General features: G+C 36.7%; 1 protein-coding gene across 1 annotated transcript in view; it reads left to right on the forward strand.

Annotated features, from left to right (window-relative positions):
- UTRN (utrophin) overlaps positions 1-18,212 on the forward strand; it is a 284,487-nt gene that overhangs the window by 61,375 nt on the left and 204,900 nt on the right. The window contains exons 18-28 of the mRNA XM_031612385.2: positions 612-699; positions 3,098-3,330; positions 3,574-3,754; positions 6,399-6,544; positions 8,111-8,320; positions 12,030-12,143; positions 12,928-13,083; positions 14,549-14,719; positions 16,425-16,604; positions 17,209-17,343; positions 17,849-17,998. Coding sequence (XP_031468245.2) covers positions 612-699; positions 3,098-3,330; positions 3,574-3,754; positions 6,399-6,544; positions 8,111-8,320; positions 12,030-12,143; positions 12,928-13,083; positions 14,549-14,719; positions 16,425-16,604; positions 17,209-17,343; positions 17,849-17,998 — 1,764 coding nt within the window. The remainder of the gene's footprint in view (positions 1-611; positions 700-3,097; positions 3,331-3,573; positions 3,755-6,398; positions 6,545-8,110; positions 8,321-12,029; positions 12,144-12,927; positions 13,084-14,548; positions 14,720-16,424; positions 16,605-17,208; positions 17,344-17,848; positions 17,999-18,212) is intronic.

Below are 18,212 nucleotides of genomic sequence, written 5' to 3' on the forward strand. Positions count from 1 at the left end.
TCTCAACTATGCAAATGAGTGCATGCTGCTTTAAAATTTACTATTGGAAGTCTAAGCCAGAGAAATAATCTTGGACAATAATTTCAAAAGGACTTTATGTCTACGAAAGGGACTTATTCCTCTAAAAAAATCTATGTAGTTTCATAGCATTTTCCTTGTTGTATCTATCATGAAGGAGAGTGAAGCTCTAAAGCTCGGTAAAATGGGAGTACCAGTATGCTGTAGTTTTTGCTGGAATTTTAGGTAACAGGTTGCTGTTAGTTTCTGCCAGAAATCCCAGTAGACAGTGTAAAGGTGAGGGAATATTTAAGTCTTTTACACTGGTTCACAAATCAAATAATTTGTTTATCGGAAGTATAATGTTATAGCTGTTGTCTCCAACCCTTTTAACAGCATTTTATTCTTGGTGTCATTGTACTCACCTTTTTGCTTGTTTAATACTCGGGATCCATCTTTTGTGTTTGCTTTACAAGCAAATAGAACCAACATCCCTATTTAGAAGGTCCTGGAATGCATTTTGGGCAGCAGAGGGAAAATAACATACTTCTAGATAAAAACACACAAACAACAAAACACTCTCTGAAACTGTTCTTCTGGGGTTCAATTTGTAGGTGATAGAAAAAGAGAAGGTTGAAAAAAGCCAAAAGCTAGATGATCTGAAGCGAAATGGACATATTCTTTTGGATCAAATGGGAAAAGGTAAAAGACTTGAAGGTTGTTCTGTTTTGTGATTTGACTGGGTGATTTACTGGTAAATAATGCTAACATATATATTGTCTCCAGTTAAGCATTGCAACATATTCCTTCCCTCTCCCTCCACTTTATTTCTTTCAGAGGCATTGGTCACCGTTACTGTTAATGGTAACAAATCACCAATTGCTAGTAAAGCTTATAGACAAGCTTTATTATTATTATTTTAAATTTTTAAGGGTTGTTTTATTGATATAGGAGTAATTTCTTAATAACAGATTGACATTTGCATGTTTTTAGGGAGAAGAGTTAGTTTTATTTTAAATCATGTGAAAAACTTAAGTATAAGATTTTAAAATGTGACTATCTTGAAGTGGAAATCTTGAAACCATATTTCAGTTGGATGAATGTGTGTATATATTTTTCTATTCATAGTTTCCTCTATTTTTGAAAAAGCTGTCAGGATGTTTTGATAATACAGTCACAATTTATAGTTCAAAGTCAAGAGAGAAGCCTACATGCTTGAAAAAATGATTGATTGTCAATTAAAACACTTATCCCTGGAAAAATTGTGGAAAGCTGAATCTTTAAGGCTTGCCAAAATCTTGTTTCGTAATATGACTAAACTTCATCAGCACAGTGTGCCTTTCTCCATAAGAGAGCTATTCAGATCATCAAGATACAGTCTTTTAGGTGTGCTGTGCATTTGACTGTTAGTGAGCTTTCTGTAGCTGATAGTATTCAGCTTGGTGAAAGGATGGTATATTGCTGTTTTGTATTGGAGCTCCCAACTGCCACGATTTTTCCCAGCCAGTTCATTTGCTAGGATGCCTCAATCTGCTTAGCATCTTGAGTCCTCCTTCCTTGCCCGACACAGGTGAAGTTGTTTAAAATGCTTGTCATTTCCTGAACACTGATGGTCATGAACTCACAGATTTGGTGTGGAGTTTGGATTATTAAAAACTTGTGGCTCTTCCTAGTTTTCAAACCTTGACAAAGATCTTTCCCCGCTCACTCTTCTCTTTTTCTAAACTCCTCCAACTGTGAGAGGTTGTGGCTAAATAGTCAGTATTTCTTGATAATACTAAAAAATGTGTAGTTGAAAAATTGGCTTCTGTCAGTAAAAAAGATGTAAAAACTGCTTCCTATTTTTTACTGCCTTAAAGTTAGAAATCTGCAGAAAATAAGGCTTATGTAACCAGTCAGCATCCCCCAGCTATGTTAGGTCTGCTAGTGTGTTTTATCCAATTTGGAATTGCAGCCTTCTTTCCAAAACCAGGCCTAGCCCCAGCTGTACTTGTATATGGGCACATGTATATGCATCCATTTCTGTCTGTACAGGCCTTGCCATAGTAGCAGTGGCCAGTCATTGCATACTCTTGTTACAGGACTGGTTGCAGCAGCTGCTGTGCTTTCATTGTGTAGATGTGCCAGGCATATGGACAGTGTATGAAACACAGTGGGAAGATCTATGGAGCAGAGCCTTGTAGAAGCTGGCTGGCTTCCCCAGAATGAAACGCTGGGCTGTATTTATGCTGAAACAGTACAGAAATTGACTCCTCTATATGTATCTCCTTGCTCTCCTGTCCAAATGACAGAAATGATAAGTTCAAATGAACCCAATATGCCTAATATAAAGAGGTGTACCTTGTTACAAAATCAACATCAAAAGCATGCAATGGCAAGAACGTATTGTTGAACGCACGCTGGACTGAAATCTCTTCAGCAAAATTGCCAGATGCTTCTGGCACTTGAGGAAGTAAAAGAATGTGGAATGCATGTGGATGGGAAGTCTTTTTGCTTATGGTGCTATGTCCTCAAGTAACACATTGATTTACCAGAAAGATGGTGTAGCACATGCTTCATGTAGTCGCTGAGTGGGAAATAACTTTATCAGATTGCTTTTCTAGCTATTCATGTTACCTGGTTATTAATCATGTCGTGTGCACTGTGACATTGTCAACTGCAGTTCCTACTGTCTCCCAGGCAGCCTGCTGGATTTCCATTTACCTTTACAATGAATTTATTGCTGCTTTCCAACTTCTGGCTTCCCTTTACCTTTGTGGAGGAAAATTAAAGTTATTTGAATCGATAAATCAATATGTAGACAAATTAGAATTGTGAAGAGAGTTGTGACAGTTTCAGAGTCAATATGTTACTAAAAACTGAAAACCTGAAAAGAAGGATAGTGGAGAATTTTACTTACATGTAATCTGACTTCTATTGTGGAAATAAAAAGTTAAAACACTGTTAGTAATACATTTTAAGGATTGTTGACTTGTAAGTGAAGCCTTTAGCATATTAATCCAGAAGTGTGCCTACCTGTATCTGAAGAGACGAATGGTTAAAACTTTGTTAATCAAAATTAGTTGCAGTTAATCAACAGTAATTTATATCATGTGTTTAGAGGGACTTCCTGCAGTTGATTTAAAAAACCTGATGGAGAAAATATTGTCAGGATGGAAAGAAGTGGTTCAGCTTCTAGAAGAATTGGCCAGAAAGATAAAGTACCAGGAAGATATAAATGCATACTTTAAAGAAATGAATGAGCTTGAGAAGATTATAGCTGAAAAGGAGAGCTGGCTTAAAAATGATTCTTCAGCATCCCAGCCCTCAGCAGTCCTGAAGGATTTGTGTCAGGTAAGTGTGGCAAAACATGTTGCTTTTGATTAGAATCTGTCAGGAGCACAAAATACCCCAGAGGAATTTAGCATCCTCCATAATGTAACTCACATTTTCTGAGAGGCTCCAGGGCACTGGATGTGACTGGAAGATTTTGGTACCTGTGTTGTAGTTGCCCTAGTAATGTAGATAAGTTTTTACATTAGCTTATATCTTCGTGTTAACAGGGTGCAATTTGATTCTGCTTCTAATCTCTTACAGAAGGAGTTAACTTATCTTGTAAGCTTGAGTCCACGATTGGAACACCTGAAAGCTACCTGCAAGGTGCTCACATCTCAGTCTGTGCCTCCAAACTTCATTCAAGAGAGCTTGAATGCTTTTCTTGATCGCTTCAAGTTGACTTGCCAGAAACTAGATGAACGTCACCAGCAGCTGAAGAAAGGTAAATATTCTTTTATAAAGTCCTCTCAATTCTCATGTTCTGATTTTTTTTTTCTTTTCTTCTTTTTCTCTTTTGATGACATGATAAACAGTGTGCTCTTGGAGCCTTTGTGCTGCAGAAACGCTGCTTAATTTTAAAGAGAATTTGGAATTAAAGCAGTTACTCTGAAAATATTGTCCAGAGATTATAATTGTTCATGCAAGTTAGTAACTTCCTTGATTTTTTTTTAATCTTTTCTCTTTCAATCACATTATGTGATTGTCTTTAAGGAGTATTTGGATCATAGTTTCCATCAATTATGATAAATAGTCAAAGACTTAGTATAAGATTTTCAAATGCAATTAGGAATAAAGTTGTAAAGAGAAAATGCAAAAAAATAGTAGTGCGAGGAAATTAGAAGGAATACTTGTATGTGATGTTCAGTGAACAAATAATTCAAACACATTATTTATATTTTTGTCAAAGGCTTTTATTCCCATTTTCAAACTGGGATTCCCCTGTAACAAAATCTGAAATTAAATGTGCATTTTATATTATATCATTTTACATTGATATACTAATACAGTCTTGATATACATAGATTATATTGTTACATGTTAGACATGTTTTTCTGTGAATTGAAAAAGCTATGTTTAATAGATTATCAAAATCATACTTAAAGTGAATGATATAGTTTGAAAAGTTGCTTGGATCTGTTGCTAACAGAAATAAATAATACTAAAAATTAAAAATGGAAGATTAAGGAAAACTTTTAAAAACTAAATGTGAGAATGGAGTTCATTCTTTTTTCACGGCCTCGTTGAGTCATACACAATTCCTTTTGTAACACTGATATTTCAAATTATTTGAAATTTGGCTTGCTATTCAGGCATGTTCTACTTGGGCTTTTGTTACATTAAAAAATTTATTACGAGCATTAAAACCATCATGCTGACTTCATTGCAAAAAATTAGATATCTCTGTTGATATTTTACAGCTGAATATGAAGAACACAGACGTATGATCAGTTTTTTTTTCATTTTGTTTTTGAGAAATTGGAGGAAGTGTTTTGTTAATGCCCCCAGGTGGAAGAGTATCTACTTTGTGTGTACTAAAATAGACTCAAGTACTAAATTATTTGACCATTTATACAGAGAGTTGCACAAGGCCTGAATAGTTCAGTCATGTCAATGTAGAAAACTGTATGAATAATGTATATCTACCATGCTCAAATTACAGTGTATATGTTAATTCTTACTGTGAAGAGTAACTATTTTGATTCTTATTATGAATTGATTCATATAGAATACCAGTAAAATGGTTATCTTGTGTGACTATAATACTCTTTTTCATGCCACATGTCATTTGAGGGAACATTACTGTATTTGAGCCAATTATTACTCAGTAAAAAAATGTTACGTATCTTGGTATGCTACGTTTACATTTGTAAGTATATTATGTATTTTTTTCCTAATGGTTGATTTTCTTTGGATTGCCCATAGGTAAAGAGCAGAGGGAAATGCCAGGTCAGGGTTTTTCTTTACAGAATGGCTTGAATTGCTGCAAGTTGAAAGAATTTCCCGAGCCATGTAACGGAGAGGAACAGCTAGTGTAGAAACCAAGCATTTGTGAACTTGGCAGGCTTTCTTATTGACACAAGTCCTACTTTTTTCCATGATTGTTAAGTGTCTGAAAAGTCCCTGATTGAGTGGAACTCAGTACCATCAATACTGGCATTTTTGATAGAAATTATGACTTACTTTTTTATGAATGAGAGGCTATTTTTACTATTTTTTGTTCTTTAAGATTTGCTGTATTTTAGAGACAGTTCTCCTGTTTGCTTTATAGCAAGCTCTTCTTGTTTTCCCTGTAAATTGGTACTATCTTTTTAAGAACAGCAAGTTAGATAATTGTGTTTCTCTCTGTGCGTGTTGACTCATTCCTTAGTTATAAATGGCACAACAGTTCTGATGGCAAGCTGTTGAAACGCTACCTGGTGAGTCAGAGCAAGTTCTAGATTAATTTTCACTCATGGTGAAGTAATGAAATTGCTTAGGAATTCAAGGCTGGAGGATGTGCATAGCAGAGTACTGTTTTTACAGCTAAAGTATTATTTGTTATAGTTTTTGAAAACTTCAATTTTCATTCTGAAACTCCAGAATTACATGCAGCCTCCTGTGTGGAATTCCACAGAGGACAGACTTGGTCAAAATCAGAGGTGCAAAGAAGGACCTCAAGCAGATGCTCTGTCCAAACTTAAATTCCCTTTTCAGTGTTCCCAAAGAATGCCTCTATTCCAGCATTATGCTGAAAGTTACCAGTTTGGTTTTTTTTTGTATTTGTGTGTATGAATACGTGTTTAAATTGAGGGGATTTAAATGTGCAAAAGCCCAAGTATTACTGATTTTTCCCTCTCTCCAGGTAGTTTAGGTGCTTAATTACGTAAAATGGAATTGAGATTTATAGAAGAATATACATATTTTTTAGAAAGGAAAAGAATGTTGCCATTTGTGTACTTTTAGCTCTTCTGCTCTCAGCAGGAGGGTTCAGTATCTTTCATGATTTCTTTTTTTAACGAATATACTAATTCACATCTCTTATAGTTTGGATCTTGTGTTTATGTTCTTTTCTTGTATTTGTATTAATTAATCTCTAAAAATAACAGAGACAGAAAGCCTGCCTAGCCAGGACTTCTTAGGCTCTCTGCAGAGGCTGAAGGATGTGCTGAGCGAGGTGGAGTGCAAGCAGCAGGCAATTGCAAGTGGGCTGAGTGACCCTAGTAAGGTTGAAAAAGCCTTGCAGCAGACAAAGGTAATCCTTACCTTTTTTACCTACTTTGTGCCAAGGAGCCCCAAAGAGGGTGTCAGGGCCCAGGACTGTCCCCCTTCATAGGAGCTTTATTGATGGAGTTGGGAGTTGATGTGGTTGATTCAAGGCTGCCTGCTTTGTGGCTCCTGCAAGTGCTGTAGCCTTGCTAGACTAGGATGCCTTCCTGGTGATCACCTGGACAGCAACTTCATCCAACTTTCATCCTACCAGGGCGTTTTAAGATGGTGATTGTACTCCAGTGGCCTCCAGATTGCCTTTCAAAGAGAAGGTGTTTGTGAACAATAAGGGTAATTGATATACAAATTCAGCGCAGTAGAAGTGGAATTTTTGTTTCCTATTATGAACATACAAAGTATCTGAAAACCTGTGGATGACAATTACTTTATAAATACAAGGGCTCTAGTCGGGGAAGGAGTCATGCATCTCCTGTACTGCTTTTTTTTTTTTTTTTAAACACAAAAAATAAATCAAAATAAACTCAAATACTTCACCCCTCCCCCTGCCACCTCAGTGCTTTTGTAGAATAATGCTGAATTCAGAAATGCATTTTCTTTTTCCTACATGGCCAAAAAAAAAAAAAAAAAAAAAGAGGGCTGCAGTTACTGGGTGTGGGGGGGAAGGCTGTTTCTTTCTATCCTCTGTTTGGCAGAGAGTAATCTTTTTTTTTTTTTTTTTTTTTTTTTTTTTGAGAACCCAAGAAACAAAGGAGTTTGATGTTTCTTCTGTATTGGTTAAGGCTGGCAGAAATTTTTTTGTTCCATGCATTGGCTGAATTGCAATGACTTTTGGCCTCTGGAGATTTGTCATTTCCTATTTGTCTCTGGATCCCTCCTTCCTGTTGTCTTCAGAGACTAATTAACCTGAGAAGACATTGTATGTCAGTGTGGGATCTTTAGGGATTGTTACAGGAGATCAGAACAAAATGTGGATAATGCACTGCCCATGGGCCTGGGATTGAGCAGCTCCCTCCTCTTCACCATGACAGGCACTGATAAATTTTTCAGGTATAGACTTGAGCAGGGAGTTGACTCAGTCTGTGTTTCTGTGGCTTGTTGCACAGAAAGCTCTTGTTTTCAGAAGCATAGATCCCTATTCCTGATCTTATCACTGCATCATTAGCTATCCTTTTCGAGGAAATGGTACATTTTAGGTTGTTTCTTTATTGTGAAGAAAAGTAAGAATGAAAGCATAAGCACACCAAAAAAGAGATTCTTCCTCAGCACAATGCATTAAAATGTATGTGCATGCATCCCACTTATCTGTATTAAATGTATATACTATAAAGTTAAATTAATAGTAGTGATTTCATTTCTCAATTCCAAGTTTCTCTTAAATTTTAAATAAAATTTCAAACATGTTCAGTTTAACAGAGCAGGAGCATTTTTTTATGTCTCACATTATATTGTAAACTCTCATTCTTTCTTAATGCTAGTGAAATGGTTATTTCATCTTTTGTGACTACTTTGATGTACTTGTGTTTGTATGTGAATGTGTTATACCTGATACTGTAAGCAAACGTGTATATTTTTTCCCTCCTCCTCCTTGTAGACTGTTTGTGAGACACTGGAAGCCCAGAAGCCCAGGGTAGATAAACTTGCTGAAGAAACAAAGGCTTTGGAGAAACAGTCTTCTGATAGGACAAAGGTCTACACGCAACAGTTCAGGCACATGCAAGGACACTGGGACAAGTTAAGGCTCAAGACTTCCAAAGATGTTAAACTACTGGAAGAAGTTACATCCAAGTTGAGATTATTTGAGGTAAAATGAAAGTATTTTGTTGTTACATGAGTCAATTGTTATAGAGGCCTTCCTTTCTTATACTCTTGCATTCAGATGATACTGACTGAGAAGTGAAATGGTTGTGGAACAGGACAGTGCCTGAAAGCATATAACGTACTTATAGAAGAGTTATGTGTGGCTTTTAAAACGTCCAGTATATTATTTTATCTTCTAATAGCACTATTTTGCACTTAAAATTAGCATTCATCTTCTGCCAGTACAAGAAGCAAAGATTACACCAGAATGAGGAGTATGTTAGCTGTGCTACTGAAGGCCTGATCCCAGCAGGGGCTGAGTGCCCTTTGTTGTGGCTGGTGTCAGATGCCCGACACTTTATTAGGTTGACATTTAAAACTGAAATTACATACCTGCTACAGGAAACCTGTTCCTTCAAGTTTGATTTCTGTCAACAGTTAATTAGTACAGCCTGTTAAAAAGCAAGTGAAGAAAATGTTTATGTACAGTGAGTTTTCCAGTTCCAACAGGGCAGGAGCTTTAATGAATGCCCAATTATGCATGTATGCAGATGTATGCATGTATACTGAAATCTGCATCTGCATTAATGTGGTCAGGTAATTGACTTGGATGATGTTGCACACAGAGTTGGACAATCTGTTGGTGATTATGGCTGGAAAGAGCAAAAACCTCAAAGCCTTTTTTTACCACAAATCTGGAAAAAAAAACGTCATAGGAGTAACATGTTCTAACTAAAATTAAAAGCAGAATGCAAACCCACACTCATGAAAAACTATACATAGAAAGAATGCTGGAGGGAGAAGCTTGCTCCTGCTCATTAAGTGTTATTCACTAATAATTTTGTTGAGGACTTAAGATGCCTTTCATTTTACTACTAAACTCCTAGAAGGGAAGCGGGGAGAAAAAGCATAGCAGTCCAGTCTAGCCTAGTGAGATTGTAAATGAAGACCATGAACCAACCTATGCATGGTAGGTGGAGTTGCAGCTTTTCAGTGAGTTTTTCTTTTTTGTAGATTTTTTGTGTTATTGTTAGGCTGTGTTACTTGAAGCATCAAAATAAAAGCCTCTTTTTAAACTTGTTCAAGGATACATGTATTTTCACACATACTTCTAAAACAACTTCTGCTTTTAGTCTGTTTTCTTGAGAATTCATCCTTCTGTAGTTATCTGCAGCAGCCTCAGGCTGAGGAGGAGCCACTGGTCAGTGGGATCTGCCTTGTGATCTGCCAAAATGGTCTGGCGTGTACTGGCTCCTAAAAGAAATGAACTTTTACAGACTTAGCCAGGTCCTTGTTGTTTAATTATGAGCAAGCTCCTTGTCCTTAATTTTCATCCTGACTCTAGATACACATTTAGGTCAATGCCTTGTTCTCTTCCCTTTCTTTCTACTTACGCTTATTAGTTCTTTAGGATGATGGAATAAATATTCTGCATGTGAGCATTTCTCAATCTCATTTGTGCAACAGCTTCTTATGAGTAGTGCTCATCAAATTATTGTAGCTTTCCGGTTCTCTTGATTTTTCTGTAGCTGCACTGAGCTAGACCTACTTGAAAGTGTATGTTTTCTTCCTTGTGGAGCAGACGCTGAATGAGTCAATACTGGAGATGTGATACCAGAGACACAAAAATAGCTTGATTGATAATGACTGGGTACTTGTTAAGAGAGGAGATGAAGTATCTGACTATAAAAGTGGAAAAAATAAAAGCAAGAGGGGGGAGAAAATGGAATAAGTGGGTGGTAAGCCATGGAGAACGTATGGTTACTTACAACTGTGCACAAGTGTTTGTTTGTATTTAATATTTATTTTTTTTCATAATTCACTTCTAAAACTGAGCGGTTCTACAACAGCACTCCTCACATTTATGTTTTTGAAAAGAAAATGTAAGTAGACAAATGAACATGGCTTGAAATGCCCTCGTTAGTCAGATGAACAAGGCAGTGGCAGATCCGTCTGTAGGACCTGCTTCTCAGATACCATTTCTGCACTTTCTGTTGTGATAGAGGCTCCCCCAGGCTGACAGCATGTGCACTGGTGACATGACCTATTTCTGTGCTGTATTGGTTTTGTTGTGATATTGCCTGTAATAGTCATGTGAAGGGAAAAGTAGACAAAGCTCCCTTGGTCAATTACTTCTTGTATTTGCTAGAACACTGATGTATCTTTCGTTCTGTCTCTAATAATGTGTAGTTTGTTTGCTGTGTTTTTGACTAAGTATTACCTTCAGTTCTTCTAAATCTACTGCATAGCTGTACATAATGTGGCTTTTTTCAGGAGTCCAAAAGGTGGTATTCAGCACATTTGATCTTCCTTGCTGAATAAATTTTAGAAATAGATCCATTGTTTTAATTCACTTCCAACAACTGGGAGCTCTTACATATTCATGGCCTACACTGAGCATTTGATAATTATTTACCAGTGCAGGAGCATTGACTTCATTGAACTTCTGTATATTTAACTCTGATTCAGCAAATTATTTAAATATGTGTCTAACTTTGTGAGTAATCCCATTTAATTCATTTTAGCTACTTATTATCTTTAGCTAGCTGTGCATATCTTTCTGTAAGCAAGCTAAATTAAGTGTAAGCTAAAATGCCTTGTCAAATGGCAAGTTCTTATAATTATGTGTGTATATATAGGTATGGATATTTTTAAACTGTTAGAGCCTCCTGGGGTCTGATTTGGAAAACGTTCAGGCTCATGAACTGAACAAAATTCCTCCAAAAAGGAAGAGGCTTGTGGAAAGTGTTGTGACTTTGACCTCTAATGGTAACATTGTCCTAGATATAAACATAATCTTAGTCTAATGTGTTTTCATTAGTTCTGAGTTGTTGTTTTTTTAAGCACTTTATAATTTATGGATCTTGAAAGACAAGTGTGTGTTTTCTTCCTTAGTGATGTGTAAAATATAAGATAATGCGGATGAATTTTGCCTTGGCTTCTCCAGTAAGAATGCTCTGTTGTGACAAATGAGTCAAAATAGAAAGATACCATCTGCTAAAAAAAAACCCAGAACTTTTGATTAAAAAAAGTTCAACTATATTATTAAAAATGGCAATCATATAACATAGTTGAATCAGGACAAGAAAAATCTTTTCTCCAAGTTTGTAGTGTTTTGTTTGTAAGGGTGATGGTGAACATTCACAATTGTGTGGGAAGGTGATGGCAACCCTCCTGTCCCACTTTACCCAGAATATAAGAAAACTGCTAAATTTTAGGTTGGGTGACTGCAATTCTGTATTTATAAATTTATTTCTGTGCCTTGCTTTATTGAGTACATACTGTAGCTACCATTGGCTCCAGCAGCTGGAAGTTTTTAGTGCTTAGTCTAATCCTGTATACTATTTGCTTTTTGTGCCTGTGTTTCTCTTTGAGGCTTTCCCTGCATAGCTTCCACCTCTCAAGGATGTTTACGTACTTTTTGAAGCCATGCTTGTCTTCTTAGTTTATCCAGCATTTTGGTGTGATAGCCAGGATGAGTACAATGCTAATTAAACCATGGGTGCAAGAGTATCGCTATCGGGAATTTAGTTTTTGCATAAAGTTAAGAATGGAGAAATTGAAGGAAGAAAAATAATAGAAGTCGTGTGATGCAAAATCTGGGGAATGCTTGCACATTCTGGAACATTCTTTTAACACTGATTAAAGTGGTTGAAATGGAACTGCCATACACTCGCAGCATTATCAGTTCTTTGCTACTATGTTTGATTTAGACTAATTCAAAAGTTGTTCAGAAGTGGATGGATGGCGTGAAAGGCTTCTTACTGACAGAAAAGGCTGCTCAAGGAGATACTGAAGGACTTCAAAGACAGCTTGACCAGTGCACAGTGAGTTTTGTTTTCCTAAGGAATCTTTTGAAATCATACGTTTACCGTCTCTTCTTTATTGTTTTGCTACTGTTATTGCCCATGGTATATTATGTAAAGTCTGCCAGAATTGTCTTATCTATTTCAGGACCAAGTTTTAAGTGCTTCCTTATGTTTATAGCCATAATGCTTTGTACATTTCAGAGTTCGTCACTATATTTAAAAATACTTATCCACAGTTTACATTAACTCTTCTGTGAAAGTGTTTTTCTTGGTTTTAAGACATGCAGTTTGAATCTATTAGTGAAAACTTCCTTCTGCATAAAACTTTCAAGGATATTAAAAATAATAAGCAAATATGTATGATTAAACTTGTATGGTTTAGTTGTATGTGCCTTGCAAGTAAGATTCCTTCCTACCTGGTGCCACAAAAGGATCAAAGTTAGGTAGAATGTCAACTGACAGTAACTGATTACATTGTAACCTCAAACGTTTGTTTCCAGAGGAATAATATGAATCTGAGGTATACTAGAAACATCAGGATATTTGAAATACATCATCTTGAAAGTTGACTTGTTCTAGTGTTGACATCTGATGCGCAAGAATGTTTGCACTGTGTATGGCAAGATGTATTTCTAGTTGCACAGCTCTAATGTTTTAGGCCACTGCAGGATTGTTCTAAACAGTCTGGTACAGAAAACATTGCTCACTTTTTTTTCTTAAGTAAAGTTTCTCTGAAATAATTTCAAATTACAAAATCATTGGTACTCTATACACTTATTTTTTATTTTCTATGTGTGTTTAGATTTTTGTTAATGAAATGGAGAAGATTGAGCCTTCACTGAAAGAGATGAAAGAACTAGAGTCAGCTTTAAGAAGTCAGTCTATTGCAGGCATAAATACTTGGGCAAAATCTAGGCTAGTAGACTGCCAGACGCAATGGGAGAAGCTGAGCAAACAGGTGAGTTCTTCATATGTTGCTAGCACTTACTTGTTACTGCATTACTGCATCATTTCCATGACACTGGGAGTATGATGAAGAGGTGAAGCAGTGAAACAGTTTCTTAGAGTTATAGAATGAATAGCTTGGCTTGAAGAGGTACCCAAGGATCATCATGTTTGAGTTCACCTGCCATGGGCAAGGTTGCCAGCTGCTACTTGATCAAGTACTTGATTGGATTGCCTACGGCCCATCCAACCTGGCCTTAAATACTTCCAGGGATGGGGCATCCGCAGCCTCTCTGGTCAACCTGTTCCAGCATCTCACAATTCTCTCATAGAAAACTTCCATCTGACATCTCATCTAAATCTCCCTTCCTGTAGTTTAAAATAATTTCCCCTTGTCCTATCACTATCTACCCATATAAAAAGTTGATTTCCCTCACATTTATAAATGCATTTTTAATATTGGAAGGCCGCAATGAGGTCTCTCCACAGCCTTTGCTTTTCCAGGCTGAACAAGCTGAATTCATTCAGCCTATCTTCCCAGGAGAGGTGCTCCAGCTCGTGGATCATCTTCATTGCCCTTCTCTGGACTCTTGACAATATATTTTTGACTCTTCAACAAATATGCTCTACTTGTTCTGCTATCAAAATGGCTAAAATTCAACCAGGCACAGTAAATCCTTCACAAGTGCAAATATGTTAGGGAATCCCTATGAAACAGGGGTTTTGTTTAATATGTGCATTTCTAGGTATTTGAAGAGTTCACTGTGTTCCTTTCAGTTTAATTATTTGTATATAAAAATGAAATATTTACTTTACTTCATACTGCTTTTTCTTTTCTCAGGAAAAAAAAATCTGACCACCTAATCTTGCCCTTGAAATTTGGAATATTATTCTGACTCTGAGTAATTTCAGCTTCTTTCCAGGCAGATTTGAAAAATAAATGGCTATAAGTAGACTGCCACTTCAGTCTGGAGTATGTGGATGTTTCTTTTGGATGGAAGCTTTCTGCTTTCTTTAGAAACGTTTTACTTTCATCACAGTGCCTGACAAGAAAAACCTTGCTGTTGATGAACCTTGAACCTTTATCCAGACTGGCTAGGTTGTAGAAAAGTGTGAGGCCTGATGGTGTTAAAGTGTTCTGTATAAGGATGTACCTAACTATATGATATCTGTGATCAGAAGAGTGTTTTTTTCACCCTTTGTCATTCCCCCCTCTCCACATCTGACAGTTGAATTGCCACCAGTTTGCACAAAGGACGAAATCTATATCCTCTTTCCTTTCCTTACCTTTAGGTTTTGTTAATCTGCTAAAAGTGACTTGGATGGAGGGGGGGAGACAGCTAATTTTAATTTTGCTAATTACAGTGCCTAAAAAATGCTTTGGTAGGAAATGTTTTAACAGAAACCTGTGGTTTTTCACGTACACAAGGACATTTATGTACCAAAACTGCTGTTTCTTTCTTCACCTTGAATTCTAGATCATTAGTCAGAAAAATCGCCTGTCTGAAAGTCAGGAAAAAGCTGTAAATCTGAAGAAGGATTTGGCAGAGATGCAAGAATGGATGACCCAAGCTGAAGAAGAATATTTGGAGAAGGATTTTGAATACAAGTCCCCTGAAGAGTTAGAGAATGCTGTGGAGGAAATGAAGGTCAGGCACATCAGGTCATTGTAGAGACCTGATTAAAGGAAAACAAAACTTAATGGTTTCTAAGTGCTGATCTTTTGTGGAATTATTATCTGTATGTAAAGGAACTCAGGTCATGACAAGATTAGTGCTATTTTTCACCTTTGCCTCATGGAAATTTTTGTTTTTTAAAGCACAAACTATAAAAGCAGATGTTGTATTTGGCTAAGAGGCATAGGGATTTTATAATGAGTAGTAGAGCACAGAGCCTTCTAAGCCAGGAAGGCTTGCAATGCATTAAATCCTGAGAATATGTTACTTTATTAGAGGAGAATAAACTAGAGGAAGACAATGTGATATTCTGTCTGTCTAAATTAGCAGTTGTAAAACGGTGTTATTCTGCTTCCAGCTGTTGGACTTCAATTTCTCATCTCATGCTGTAGTAGCTCTGCATTTAGTAAAACAGTTCTAAACAGCTTTGTAATAAAGGTTATCTTGTGTTCCTCATCTGTTGCAAATAGTGATGCTGATCCCTCTAATTTTGGAACTATTGACAAAAAAAAGAAGAGAAGGATTTAGTTTTGCCTCAATATAAATTATCAGCTGAATAGGTAATTTTTTTTGGATTGCATGTACAGAGCAAATAGTAATTCTCTCTGTTTTTAAACAATTCAGTGGGAGTTCAGGTGTGTCTTGACAAATATTTTGAATTATTCACTACATGGGTACTCTGAGTAGAAAATAAAGGTTTTTTTCTGCTCCTTACAAGTGTTTTGACAAATCTATTTGAAGATCCAAACCGTTCTTTTTGAAGAGGTTTTCTGAAGCAGTTTTTAACAAGTGTTATTAATATGTTTGTGTCCTTTGAAGCCATTTGAGATTTCAAAGTCTGACAGCCTGCTGAAAACATGCCAGGAAAAAAAAACCAACACTTTTTTTAATTGGGAAATCTGAGAGATTTGGCACAGTAACCTCCATTAGATCCAGATTATATTCTGTGCTTTTTAATCTGGCAGGTGTGTCAGTGAGCCTGTACTTTTACTGTAACAATTGTGTATACTCTTACATTTGTGTCAAGAGCGTTATGCTGGGACTGCCTCTAATATTGGGGAAGAGCACTCTCTGTGTGTTTGACCCAGGAGCATTTTTTACATGACATTTTGAAAATCTCTTTAGCTTGCCTAATTCTGCTCTTATTTGAATGGAGCTCCTACTAATTTGAGGAAGTAAATTTTAAATGCTGCGAGGTAGATTGAGAATAGTCATAAAGTAGAATGTTACAGTTCTCTATCCTTTGTCCTTTCATTAACTGAAATTTCTTTTTTAATTGCCTTACGTTTAGAACAATATGTCCAACAATAATGCTGTCATGTACTAAATTATACCATAAACTACAGTGACTTATATATCAGAGGTACTTCATAAAACTGTCCTTGAAACCTGAAAAGAAAGAGCTAAGGAAAATTTCTATTTCTGAATCCTTCTAGTTGTTTTAACGTTGTCCAGTCCAAGTTTGTCTCTTACCTTTCAGCTATTCTGCTTCCTAAGTTCTGATTAGGGCAAAATTCAACAGCCAATAATATGATCTTTCTAGCCATATTTTGTTGTGCTCAGACTTGAGAATATTCTGGCAACTATGCTTATGGTGTTAAACTGCTGATGGTTGTTTTGAGTGGTTAACAGCTGAATGCATGGCAATTGAATTGTGTAATATGTTCTTTTTGGGCAGAGGGCAAAAGAGGATGTGCTACAGAAGGAGGTGCGAGTGAAAATTCTCAAGGACAACATCAAGATGTTGGCCACTAAAGTGCCATCTGGAGGTCAGGAGCTGGCAACTGAGCTGAATGTTGTGTTGGAGAACTACCAGCTACTGTGTAATCGGATCCGGGGGAAATGCCACACTTTAGAGGTAAGACTAGCAGATCTCAAACAAAACTCAGGTAGGCGACGTGAAGAATGGAAAGGGATGCTAAAAATATCTGCGCCACAAAATCCAGAAACTTTGACAATGCATTTTGCAGTGGTGCTTTTCCTAGATTTTTCTCTTGAGATGAGGTCTTTGGAATGCGTGAGAAACCACCTGGATTTGCTTTTAAAATCTGTTCCATAATCAACACTTGTACAAATAAGTAATGTCTCAGAGCTTTGTTATCTATCCACGTTTCTTCAGAAACAACAGAGACTTCCCAATAATTAGAACAAGTTGATCTTGGTTTGTGTATGTCCTACATTTCAGAAGGAATGGGTGAATTTTTGTTGCACTCTTAAATTGTTAGAAGTATCTGGATGTCTGATATTTTTAGCATGAGTTTGGAGACCTTTGTATGTCTTCTGCATATTTCTTTTCGTCATGCTTCTGTAGTAGCAAGTTTTTCTATCTAAAATTTATTATAGAACGCTCAATTTTTGATTGTGTTCTAATTGACTACTGTGGGGAGATATCTGTGAAATACAATTTCTTCAAGCCTATGGCTGACCTTCGAGGCTAATTTCAATTTTACTGTTGCTTCTAGGAGGTGTGGTCCTGTTGGATTGAGCTGCTTCAGTATCTTGATTTAGAAACAGCTTGGCTAAACACTCTAGAAGAAAGAGTGCAAATGACAGAAAACCTGACTGATAAGTTGGATGTTGTCAATGATGCTCTTGAGGTACTGTTGTCATTCTGTTGTACTGCTGACTTTTCAGATAGACACATTTGAAAGAACAAGAATTCTGCTCTTTAGAAGGATACTGAACAGTGTGTTGAGTATTCTGATTCTTCCTGTTAACGTAGTACTCTGAATCTGGAATATATATTGTAAGGCCAACACCCTCCACCCCCTCCAAAAAAATATATTTTCTTGTTTACAACAATTGTGCCAATCTTGATACCATGCAGAGGTGAAACTTCATTCTCTCTTATCCTCTGTAAATTAATTCCTGCCAGCACTATTGTGTGAAATACTGATGAATAGGTGAGAAGTGCTGTGAAGTTTGGTTTTGTAAAACAAAACAGCTACTGTATTTGCCATCATGGATTAAGCCATAAATTATTCATATTTCTTTACACTTTCTGTCTTGAGAGTACTGTAAACTTTGCATGCGGACAGATTTCTGCCTCTGAAAGTTCAGAAATATTCGATGCATTGACTTTATACGTTTTCCACTGATTAGTCTCTGGAATCAGTCCTGCGTCATCCAGCTGATAATCGAACCCAGATTCGGGAACTCGGGCAGACATTGATTGATGGAGGGATTCTTGATGATATCATCAGTGAAAAATTGGAGGCTTTCAATGCCCGCTATGAGGAATTGAGTCATTTGGTAAGAATCTGGGGGCTCCGTTTGTCAACTCAGTGGGCTGAAATGCTTCCTCTTAGCTGAATTCATGGATGCAGGATTTCAACACAGGAAACAAGGAAAAAGTTTCATAATGTCAGCTGCTTTCAATTTGGAATAATACCCTAGGAGTAGAATACAGATTTTCACCTGTTACCAGTCATGTTCTGTCTTGCACATTTGCATTTCTATTTTCCCC

This window comes from Phasianus colchicus, chromosome 2, assembly GCF_987193195.1.
Source record: "Phasianus colchicus chromosome 2, bPhaCol1.hap1.1, whole genome shotgun sequence".
NCBI classification, from domain to species: domain Eukaryota; kingdom Metazoa; phylum Chordata; class Aves; order Galliformes; family Phasianidae; genus Phasianus; species Phasianus colchicus.